This window comes from Conger conger, chromosome 11 (assembly GCF_963514075.1).
Source record: "Conger conger chromosome 11, fConCon1.1, whole genome shotgun sequence".
In the NCBI taxonomy this organism is placed as follows: domain Eukaryota; kingdom Metazoa; phylum Chordata; class Actinopteri; order Anguilliformes; family Congridae; genus Conger; species Conger conger.
This window is the reverse complement of record NC_083770.1, coordinates 33,439,507-33,451,531: the sequence shown is the minus strand read 5'-3', so window position 1 is coordinate 33,451,531 and position 12,025 is coordinate 33,439,507. Positions and strand designations below refer to the sequence as shown.

Sequence of the window (12,025 nt, the reverse complement as noted above, 5' to 3'; positions counted from 1 at the left end):
GAAACACCATCAGAGAGTTGGTGTTGGTGTAGACCAGTGATCCTCACTCCTGGTCCTGGAGAGCCGCAAGCTGCCCTGGCTTTTGTTCTAACTCAGCAATTAAAGCAGTTAATTAGACGGTGAACTCAACCTCAACTGCTTTGTTGGGTCTGAATCATTTGCTGATATTCTGATGAAAATAAAAAGCAGCACACCCTGCAGCTCTCCAGGACCAGGAGTGAGGACCACAGGTGTAGATTAAACTATTCAGGCAGTATTATAGCATGTCCCTGAATCCAGTATATGCATGGGTTAAAAGAAATACCCCAAAAAGGTGGCTGAGAACATTAAAAGTTTTATTATGAAAAATATCTTTCCACCCCATATCTTAGCTTGCTTCTTAAGGGATTGTCATTCCAGCTGAGCTATCCCAACAGTGGAAGTCCATAATGTCTACATTTCATAATACCATTGATACTTGCACACTTCACATGAATATGTATAAACCTGCATTCAAATTGGCACAGTCGACATTCAGGTGCATTTCAGCAAGGCAATATCCTTATCTGAAACCCTCAGAGGCCCAAGGTCGGCATCCATTTCAAGTCACTAACTGACGCTGGCAAACTGACCAGTATGTCACATGTGAAAGGCAAGGAAGTCTTGAGCTGCTTCCCACAGTGCTAGCATGCCCTGTACTGCCCTCTGGTGGCCATAGTTGGCTCAGCGTGAGGGCAGGTGGGGCTTGAAGCAGTCCTGGCCAGGTTTGGGTTGATACGTGAGTTCAGGGACGAGGTACTCTTTCAGCCGGTCGGGCAGGGGCAGGGCCTGCACCTTGCTCTCCAGCGGCCAGGGCTGAAGGCTCTGGCGGATGGAGGCCCTGCAGAGGCAGCGCAGGGCGGGTGGTCCGGTCCGGTCCCAAACACGATGACGGAAGTCCAGGACCGCTTGTCCATGGCGGTCCTGCTCTGAAACCACGGGGGGGTCCAGCCTGCAGGTGACAGGGAGGGTCGGCGTGGTCACCTGAGCCAGGTCCAGGAGGAGCTCCGCCCTGGCGAAGGTCTCGCCAGCCACCTCCGGGTCGGGGTTCTCCTGCAGGGCGGCCGCCAGCCGGCCGAAGACCAGCCCCGGCCCGGTCCAGCAGGGGGCGCCCCGGCAGGAGCAGCGGAAGGAGGCGCCGCTCTGCAGGAGCAGCACGGCCAGGGGGAAGAGCAGGTCGAAGTGCTCCAGGCAGGTCTGGGTGAGCGAGGGCTCGCCATCGGCCCCCTCCCCATCGCAGCAGCTGGGGTCGGCGCCGTGCACCAGCAGCAGCCGCGTCACGGCCAGGCAGAAGCGGCCCACCTCGCGCACGTCCTCCGCGTTTCCCTCCAGCGCCTCCTTCACCAGGAAGACCAGGGAGGACAGAGCCGTCTCGCCCTCCTTTGTGGCAGCCTGGACGTCCGCACCTGACGGAGGCCAGAGGGGACATTTCAAACACAAACAAGGCCCACCAAAGTAATATTACTACTTGCTCCACTTTAAAACTGGGCTTATAATCTCTGCAGTAGCCAATTCGCACAATAAATGTGCGGCCAAAGGAGAGTGAAAATACTGTTTTAACAGTCAGATTAAGCATGAAATGTGGCTACTTCCATTATTAAAGTGAACACATTGATTTTAAATGTAGCGATGTAAGCAGACTGACATTACTAGGTATGATTAACTGAAATCAACATTGAGCCAGAAAAAGGACAGTCTTGTTTTGCTTCAAGGACAGTGGGACAGCAGTCATATTTCTGGAAGCAATTGCACACAGGACTGGGAGACAGATACCTTTCTCCAGAAGGAGCTGAATGTTGGCCGTGTTGTTCACAGTGATTCCATCGCTGATGGCGAAGGCATGGAGCAATGCTGTCTTTCCTGTGAAAGACAACCGTAACCAATACGTTAGAGATGAGAAATATTCTGTCCTGTTCTTTTCAACTAAAAAAGAAATACATTAAAACAAGAAAATACACAAGCACAGTCACAGTACCGGTCTTGTCCCTGGCATTGACGTCGGCCCCCAAATCAAGGAGAAGGTGCAAGCAGGGCAGCCTCTCCAGCTCCTCGCTCGACAGGTCCAACGGGCTGCAGTCATGGATCTGCAGAGACGCAGCATGTTAACCAACTGGGTAAAAATCCCCTGGAAGTGTGGCAGTGGCAATCAAAGAAGTGCTGTGCTGTGGTTGGCACCTCTATCCATCACACTCACCCGATCCCGCTTGCAGATGCTGGCCCCATGACGCACCAGGGCCTTCACCATTTCAGGCCTGTTCCTCAACACTGCGATATGCAGGGGGTTGTAGTATGACACAGGGTCTAAGTGAAATAGGATTTTATGTTAAGAATGGTTGTTTTTTTTGTTTTGTTTTTTTACATATGAAAATACCCAGGTACACATGTACACTTAAAAATATGATCATAGAGCCAGAGATAATTCTGAATATTGGTAATAGTTCTACATGTTACTCTTCATGAGTGTAATTAGAATCAGAGCATTAACATAATGATGTAAAACTATCCTTTCTATTGGTGGTACTCACCCTCAAAGTTCAGGTCTGCCCCATAGCGCAGGAGAACCTCGGCGGCATAGACCAAGCCATGCTCTGCAACTTTGAACAGGGCATAGCTTATCCCCTCTTGAAATACGACTGATTGTGACTCTTTCTCTAGCAACTCCACCAGTGAATGGCAGAGGGCACCCTCCTCCTCCATATTACTGTTCCTGTCAGCAAAAAAATTAAAATGTTTTGTCACAGTTCTGTTAAGCCGCAACACAGATCATGGGTTAAGTGATGATGGCCGTTTTTAAAGGGCAACTAGGATGTGAATATTCAGCCGGGAAAACCCAGATATTAGCCTTAAAATATCGAGCATTCACAAAGATAGTGAAGCTGTGTGACCGATTACTTGAGTTGTAAATGGTTTCAACTACATACCTTACTTTAATGTCACAAGATTTAGGCGAATTTCAAAAAGGTTCCAAATGATAGGTATTAATATTCGTAACGATTGACATTACACCGTTGAACCACCAGTCGGTATATTTTTAAATATATAAAATATGACTTTGTCCTCACCTGCCCTGGGGACTTGCATTTTCCTCTACCCCTACGACTCTCAACACGGCGTCCACCAGTGGCTGGTACTCGTAGACGATCCTGCGAAAGCCGTGTAGAAAAGGCATGCTTTGCCCTCTATTCTTCACTGGGGAAAACACACGAAGTGCGTGAGAGGACTTCGACACTGCAATCGCATTAGCGGACAATGAACTCAATAAGATAAACTAAATATTCCAGCTCATGGAGAAATGTCACAACGTGTAGTTGCAGATATATAGCATTTGAGGCTATGTTTTGCATACGTGTTCATTTTTAACCCTTGCAAAAAGATGATGCCGTCAGTAACTGATGTTAAGGATAAAGGTCATGTGCTGTTAACGGATGTGATCCATGGGACTACGTGCAGAATGCGTCTAGAAAAGAAGACCTGTGTATGCCAATGAAACAACAAAGAAAATTGCGACGCAAACGCCTGGTCTCCCCCTTTATTAGCCAAGAACACAACCTATTTTACACCCAGCAACCTGTCGATTGAATTGACGTGCTGGCTTTCTTCCTTCATGTTAGCATTCCTATCCTCTGTATTTGTGTTGAATGAAAGTCACACATGACTTTTACTTTATAGCAGTCGGATAGCCAGTGAAGTTGTCAGTTGACAGCTCCAATTTGTACAACCCGATTAAATAGCAGAACGTCTTTGTAAATAGTCAATGGCAAATAGCTTTAAGGCTTTCATAGAATTTCCATGCACAGTACTGTGTTTTTAGCTAGCCAGCCATCTACACTTCTTAAAGGCAAGAAAATCTGTAATTGTGAACTAAAATGTGACTTCTCCAAATTATGCAAATTTTGACAAACATTTCTTCAAATATATTGCAAGATAATTTATTCTCATTCTACAAAACATTACAGATAGCCTAACTACACCAACTCACCAAACAAGAAAGCGGAAGCATATACTGCTAGCTCTGTCCAGATTGGTTCGCTATAGATCTTGGAAGTCTGACGTAACACAGAGTAAAACATTTGCCCATATATGGATTTCCTGATCAAAGGAAATTTCTCTTCGGAAAGAATGACAGTTTGACATAACTGTCTCTGTCACAGTCTGCGATTTAACCCTAGAATGCACAACATGTTGAATACTCCTAGAACGGACACCAAATGGAAATTCATTGAATATCTTGTTTTGATCATTAAAAGTACTCTTCCCCATTTGTTACTAGAAGTGAGTGTGCATGCCCATGCTTGAGTGTGTGTTCACGTGTGTTCGCTGCACCCTCTGGCATTCTCATGATGTGGAGGTAGTAAATGTGCCCATGGCGAAGTTCAGGAAGGGCATTCAAATAATAATAACCTATTCAGAAAAATGGGCCACTGAAACTGGACTGCTAAACCACCATTCTGAACAAAGCAATGAATATTATTTTTTTAGTTGAAATGGCAAAACAGAAAATTGTGTTGGAAAAAAAAAAAACCTTTAACATTTGTGTGCATGTGTGTGTCAATGAAATTGAGGTGTATGTGTGGTTGTTAGAATAGAAACAGTTTAACAATAGCAAATATATTAAATATATATTTTTGGCATGCTTTTCTATGCGATGTCGTGTACGCTGGTTGTCCATGAACTGCACTCCCTTTAAGGAGTGAGACACGCCTGATTATCAGAGCCACTGGTTCCTGCAGGGGGCAGCATTGTGCCACTGAGGTTTGAATGTGCTATTGCTCATCAAGGTGTTGTTGCAATGCTCCAAGGCATACATATTGCGAATGAAAGTATATTTTATATATTTTAAGAATTTGCGACTCTTCTGGGTGAGCTTAGCAGAACGCGAGGGCACAATATAAAATTAGGAAAAGATAAATTCAGCACAGATATTAGGAAGTATTTTCTATAATTATTTATAGATGGTAAATGGTTGGCATTTATATAGCGTCTTTATCCAAAGCACTGTATAATTGATGCTTCTCATTCACCCATTCATACACACACTCACACACCGACGGCAATTGGCTGCCATGCAAGGCGCCGACCAGCTCGTCAGGAGCATTCAGGGGTTAGGTGTCTTGCTCAGGCACACTTCGACACAGCACAGGCGGGGGATCAAACCGGCAACCCTCCGACTGCCAGCCAACTCCTCTTACTGCCTGAGCCGCACATAGTATACTGCAATATATTCAATGGTATACCATAATATACCTTAGAATTTTTAGCATTCACAATAACATCAGCTGTTTTCTTCTTTATTGCTGGCATACATTAAATAATTCAAGGTATAAAAAATATTCAAGTTTGGCACTAGCAATTGAAGTAGGATATAATATATACTCACTGAGCACTTTATTAGGAGCATTTTTACTTTATTACACCAATTTATTCATGTGATTATCTAATCAGCCAATTGTGTGGCAGCAGTGCAATGCATACAATCAGGTAGACACAAATCAGGCACTTCAGTGAGATCCTCAGACAGTGAGTTTGGGAAATGCGGTGTTTGGGTCCAGAGTCACAGGAGCTGAAGGGAAAGAGAATGAGATGTCAGCACTGATCTACACAAAGGGAAACCGTCAGACACAATGGACTCCTCATGATATAAACTGGGGTTCACAAGAACAACCATGATAACCTTAACAATATTTCATAAGTCACACATTGTATAATCCCTGTATGAGGGAGCAAGGCCTGTCAGTGTTTGTGTAGCTCCTGTCCTTCTCCTTAAATACGGTATCCCCATTAGAGCAGCATTTTATTCTGAGCATCAGTGAGATTAAGGACTGGTGCTCAGACTCTTACACAGATAAGACCAATTTGACTCTGATTGGCTTCATCAGCTGGCTGAAAGGATGCTGAAGATTCCCGCTGTACAGTGACAATGTGGAGCTCCCTGCCCCCAGTACTCACTGTATTGACCAGTCCCCAGCATCTTCTCCCACACTCTGTACCCTCAGTGTGCACTGGGCTCGGCAATAATATTCAGGAGACACTTGTGCTGTGGGCGTGGCTTCATTGCCATAGAAGAGTATCAGCAACAACATCAGATCTTCATTCACACTCACAGCCCCACTGAGAAACACACACTCACAGCCCCACTGAGGGACACACACTCACAGCCCCACTGAGAAACACACACTCACAGCCCCACCCCACTGAGGGACACACACTCAGCCCCACTGAGAAACACACACTCACAGCCTCACTGAGGGACACACACTCACAGCCCAACCCCACTGAGAGACTGTATGTGACTGAATACATGACATACTTATACATGACATAGAAACATACATGTGCTGCTTTAACATAGTAATATCTGTGTCCATTGTGTGGTTGTAGGTTGATGATAAAAAAATTAGACAGCATGAAAAGGTGATTTAGAGGATACTACAGTTTTGGCGGATTCTTTGAAAAGTGTTGCAAGCCATGTGACAAAAACATGCACATTTAGTCATTGTGAGACATTTGAATTTGTGTTTCATTACATCTTTTAAGATTGTACAATGAGAAGAAATGATTGTTTTGACTGAAAATGATTTTTTTCAATACAACTTTCAGTATCAGCTGGCCATGAAAAACAACCTGCCTGGAGGCAGACTTTTGAAGTGTAATGCCATTAAACTCAAAATTAAAGAACAGAAGTTCAAGACTAAGAAAAAGAAAAAAATACATTATTCAATATTATATTAAAATTATGTCTGTGGTGTGACTTCGCAAGCGGGAAACGATTTTGATGTTCTTGTTTGAGGAGATCATTCTTCTGGAGTCCTCACCTTTGAAGCACAATGTAGGTCAAATTTCTCTGATACTGTTAGTTGTATCAGAGAACAAATACAAATAATAACTGATTGACAACTGACAGACACACTAATAAAAATAGGTGAATTATTAAAATTATCAAAACATCCTAAACTGATTAAGCGCCGAACTTAGTAGGAAAATAGCAGCAATATTTTCCTAAACGCAACACTATTACCATTGAACTAAAATTTCTAACCTTTTTTTAAATCAGCATCTCAGGTCATTTGCAAAACAATTTAAAGAATCACCCATATTATATAAATGAATGTGTGAGCATTAACAGCAGTGTGTATAGCCTCAGACACAGAGTGAACAGGTCTTACCTGCAAGAATGACGTCTTCAGCTCCCAGCTCCTGTTCTATGGCTCTGATCTGTTCTGAAAGGGATGATATCTCTTCTGTCATCTTCTCAATCTTCTCCTTCATCTTCTGACTCTTCCTCCCTCAGTGCAGTGATCCTAGCTGCCTTTTCATCTTTTAGGAACTGCTGAAGTTTCTCAAACTCCATCTTTATCTGTCTCTCTGTGTGCTGGGCCTGGCTCTGGAATAAACATTATTCAGCATCATTTCAGCACAATCCAGTGCTGCATTTTCAACACTGTGATTGAAAGGCCTCAGTACAGGACCTTGATGTGCGCTGCTGTTTGATCACAGATTAGTTTCACTGCATTAAACACTTTTAGCTTCGCCTGCAGTGGAGCCAGCGCAGTCCAGAGTTTCACCTGGAAAGAAATGACAGTCCACACTTTACTGAGGAAACAGGCCGACAGTAAACTTCACTGCCGACACAGACATTACATTACATTACATTATTGGCATTTGGCAGCTGCTCTTATCCAGAGCGAGGTACAGTTGATTAGACTAAGCAGGAGACAATCCTCCCCTGGAGCAATGCAGGGTTAAGGGCCTTGCTCAAGGGCCCTGCTCAAGGCTTTGCTCAAGGGCCCAACGGCTGTGCGGATCTTATTGTGGCTACACTGGGATTAGACTGCGTGTCCCAGTCATTTACCTTAACCACTATGCTACAGGCCACCCCTAACAGCACAAGAGCCCCTGCTCAGGGCCAGACTGGTCAAAGCTGACAGTAGTGACAGTATTGCAAATAAACACACATTACAACAGTGGTGTGCAGAAGAGCATCTCTGAACACACAACACGTCAAACCTCTTAGGCTACAGCAACAGAAGAAAAAAAAAAAAGAAAGTCTAATAAATACCTAATAAAGTGCTCACTGAGTGAATCTGAGCAGGAACTTTGACCCTACTGTCCCATGCTGAACACTGCTCCTTAACACAGCTCTAAGCATGTCTCCACACTCCTGCCCCTCCCTCCTGTCTCTCTGTCAGTCATGTGACATGTAGTCAGGAGCTCAAATTGCAGTCAGGCCTGAGAACTAAAATGGCTCCTTTTGCAGATCATTACACCTCAGAAATACATACAATACTTTAATTAGAAATACAAAATCATGATAAATGATTTCAAGGTTTCAATAAATTACAGCCCTACAAGCCCAACTTTCTAATAATAATGAGAATCTCCAAGAATTGACAAATTACATGTGTAAAATACTAAAAATTCTGTTTAAAATCATAGCAAAATTAAATGATTAAAGTTTAAATTCTGTTAAAGTTACCTTATACTTTTCTGCAGCCTCCTGAACTGGTAGTTTTCATGTTTTCTTGAATTTTGACAGACAAGGCAGACAGGTATTTGATCCTCCAAACAGAAGAGTTTCTCCCTGTGCAGACTGCAGAAGACTACAGATCCTGCCATTCTGTCCCAGTCTGTTGCGAGCTCAGAAATGGCTTCTGCTAAATCTGAGAGCATTTATATCACATAATGCGTCAGCATGAATCAGGCTTTATCATTCCTCAAAGGGAGTGCAGTTTATGGAGAACCAGTGTCCACAACATTGCATAGCAAAGCATGCAATGAGGCATGCCAAAAAAGATATTTAATATATTTGCTATTGTTAAATTGTTTCTATTCTAACAACCACAAATACACCTCCATTTCATTGGCACACACATGCACACACAAATGTTAAAGGTTTAGTTGCCATTTAAACTAAAAATTTTATATTCATTGCTTTGTTCAGAATGGTGGTTTTGCAGTGCAGTTTCAGTGACCCATTTTGTTCTGAATAGGTGGCCAATTTGACCTGATCACAGTGCATTGGTCTTGAGGGCATCTGATACATAAATAGGCCTTTTTTATTACATCATTTCAACAAAGAATGACAGAGGAGACCTGACTTCATAAGAAAATAAACACATTTGGAAGTACAAATTATATACATTATGTGCATTATGTGCTCTTTTAATGGCATCAAAGACAATTTGCCAAAAAGTAGCCAAATTTAGCTGAATTCACCCAAAGTATTACATTTGCAGTAGAATCAAATCAAAACAAATGTTTTGATTATAATTACGCTTCTTGTTGGGAAGCCATTGTGACCTTGTGACTGCATTATTTGCAGTTTGCAGTGCATTATTTGAATGCCCTTCCTCAACTTCGCCATGGGCATATTTACTGCCTCCACATCAGGCAGTCAAAATGCCCAGGCCTAATGCCCAGTTAGTATCTGTTGCATAGGCCTGTATATCTCTGTGTAGGGCATTCTACATTAGTGTGCCTCTCTGCAGACCCCCAAAAGGAAACAGACTGTGTTTACCATGTTGACACAGTGCTTGTCAATTCAGAACTATTGATCCCATCATTGCGCTGCCTCAGCACAATTCTGCCACCTCAGTGGAATTCTGGAATGGTGTATTTGGGGGGTTTCTACATCTGTATAATAAACCCTTGCCATTTCAGGAAATTGAGAACTCTCATTCTTAAAACCATTACTGCAGGCAGAATATGCAATAAAGACAAAAATAATAATAATTTCATTTCAGGTTTTTGTATTTGAGTTTTTTGATTTCATATAAAATATGCATATTACATAAACCACATAACTTACCACTTATACATTATTTCAGCTTGATAAACAGAGAGGTTGGAACGTGTAAATGGGTTAAATTCACATAGCCTATATTGAAATGCATGGGGCATCTTGCTTTGCTGCAGTACTACTCAGTTCCATTTTTCTGAGAAAGAACCGGAAAAGCCCCTGTCCCCATGCGTGTGAAGACGCTGGCGGGGATGTCGTGGATGTGGCATCAGGCCCAGGTCTCGCTCTGGAACCGGCCGGTCCTGTCCATGGCATTAAACATGTCCTCGGCCTGGGAGGCAGACATGCCCCCCTCGCTCTGGAACGCCTCCTTCAGGGCATCGGACACGGCCGCCGGCATGTCTTTCGCATTACTGGTGGCATAGACGGGTGAAAGAAAGGGTCAGAGTGCCAGAATGAAATTTCATAAGGCTATGGAAAATAAAAATAAAAATAAAAAAACCTGAAATGGTTTCGCAACAACGTTTAATAGCCAGGGTATATTCTCGTCTACTATGATGGAAGATGTCACTATCATTCACTCATATTTGAGCAACTGTAACTGCAACTGTTTTTTATGAAACTTCAGTGAAATTAAATTATGACATTTCTTTGTTTACAGTCTGGCTTCACAGAGTCAGGTGTGAAGACAGGGTAGCCAATCAGTAGCACTAATTCCCTGATCCCTGATATAGACAGTGCTCCGAGATTTACTCTTTGCTCAATTAAAAAAACAGTAGTTGAGGGGCAGAGTTAAAAAGAGTCAAAGATAGAGTTGTTTGAGACCCTATTAATGTATGGTTTCACAGAAAACGTACCCAGCGATGTAGAAATGTCCATTGCTGTTGGTGATGAGGTCCCACAGCAGCACAGCCTGCTCCTTCACTCGATGCTGCACGTAGATCTTGTCCTCCTACAAGGACAGACACTGCACTCAGAAATGGACTAATCCCCAAGGCATAGCAGAGGCCTGCTATGTTAGCTATCATACCATGTTAGTTGGCTGCTGGACCAACCTTCCTGCTTTGCGTTTCCTACCATTGTGTGTGTGGGTTTGTGTGTGCTTGTGTGTGTTTGTGTGCATACATGTGTGTGTGCATATGTGCGAGTGTGTGTTCATGTGTGTTTGTGTGCATACGTGTGTGTGTGTGTGTGTGTGTGTGCATATGTGCGAGTGTGTGTTTGTGTGCATACGTGTGTGTGTGTGCATATGAGTGAGTGTGTTTGTGTGCATATGAGTGAGTGTGTGTTTGTGTGCATAGGTGTGTGTGTGTGTGTGTGTGTGTGCATATGAGCGAGTGTGTTTGTTTGCATACGTGTGTGTGTGTGTGTGTGTGTTTGCATGAGCACATATGTTCATGCTTGCATGGCTCTGACCTGGTCCCGGGAGAAGGCAGTGAAGAGATTCAGCTGCCTCGCTCGCTCCATCTCCTCCCACTCACGCTGGCAGTAAAAGTCCATGGATGAAGAGCGACAGCCGAAAAATAGCACATTGCCTGACATGGAGAGTTGATATTTGAGAATTAGCTATGTAGAACAACAACAACTACTACTACTACTTCTACTAATAATAATAGTTCCATGTGTTGTACAAACATGTAAATACTGTGATAAGTTAAGGTAGTACAAATCAGACATAAAATAAGTAATTGTTCTGGATTCAACTACTTGTCTACGCTTTAATGAGCTTGTCTGGTACATTGGAACCTATTAAATACTTTCGAAAAGTGCAATCCCTGCCTTCTGGTCCATTTGGTTGACTCAGTTGTACCAGGCAAGATCAATCAAGCACAGAAAGGCATTTGAATCCAAACCAATTATGTATTTGACCCAGATCTGATCTACAAATAGGGATTCCATAACTTACTTTCTACTCAGATTGAATATATTTCACTTCTTTTAACAACAGACTGTAATGAGCTACCATCTTGGATTTAAATATACACATATCCCTTCATAACATTTTTGGAAAACAATGTGACACTCCTATACTCATTCTTTATGTACCTGATTAACTGTATGGATGAAACGGAGTGAGAAATGAGGTCTCACCAGTCTTGCCTTGGGCTATCCTCTCGTACAGTGCAGACCTGAAAGGAGCCACCCCTGTTCCAGGCCCTACCATTATAACAGCAGAGTCATGGGCACTGGGGAACTTCAGTGTGCCCTTCTTCACCCACAGTGGGGCATGGACCGCCCCTGGAATATGGTATGTCCCAGAATATAGTTAAA

The 12,025-nt window shown here is 43.2% G+C and overlaps 2 protein-coding genes across 6 annotated transcripts in view; both read right to left on the bottom strand.

The window, feature by feature from the left end:
• Nucleotides 1-318: 318 nt before the first annotated feature.
• Nucleotides 319-4,054, bottom strand: asb6 (ankyrin repeat and SOCS box containing 6). The gene is made up of 7 exons (XM_061261355.1): nt 3,998-4,054; nt 3,081-3,207; nt 2,544-2,725; nt 2,213-2,319; nt 1,994-2,102; nt 1,792-1,878; nt 319-1,424 (listed from the first exon to the last, which is right to left on the bottom strand). The coding sequence occupies exons 2-7, from the start codon at nt 3,185-3,187 to the stop codon at nt 703-705; spliced, it is 1,314 nt and encodes a 437-aa protein (XP_061117339.1). The 5' UTR covers nt 3,188-3,207; nt 3,998-4,054; the 3' UTR covers nt 319-702.
• Nucleotides 4,055-9,747: 5,693 nt separating this feature from the next.
• The window catches only part of ndor1 (NADPH dependent diflavin oxidoreductase 1), an 8,583-nt gene continuing 6,305 nt past the window's right edge, over nt 9,748-12,025 (bottom strand). For all 5 annotated transcript variants that reach the window (XM_061259922.1, XM_061259923.1, XM_061259919.1 and 2 more), the window contains 4 exons: nt 11,846-11,992; nt 11,171-11,289; nt 10,612-10,706; nt 9,748-10,167 (listed from right to left, as the gene is read on the bottom strand). In XM_061259922.1, coding sequence (XP_061115906.1) covers nt 10,023-10,167; nt 10,612-10,706; nt 11,171-11,289; nt 11,846-11,992 — 506 coding nt within the window. In that variant the 3' untranslated portion in view covers nt 9,748-10,022. The remainder of the gene's footprint in view (nt 10,168-10,611; nt 10,707-11,170; nt 11,290-11,845; nt 11,993-12,025) is intronic.

Coding starts and splice junctions, on each gene's coding strand:
- asb6 (XM_061261355.1), bottom strand. CDS start 3,187: ATGCCTTTTCTACACGGCTTTCGCAGGATCGTCTACGAGTACCAGCCA. Junction 2,103..2,212: donor GCATCTGCAAGCGGGATCGG/GTGAGTGTGATG, acceptor GCGTCTCTGCAG/ATCCATGACTGCAGCCCGTT. Junction 1,425..1,791: donor TCAGCTCCTTCTGGAGAAAG/GTATCTGTCTCC, acceptor GGCCTCCGTCAG/GTGCGGACGTCCAGGCTGCC.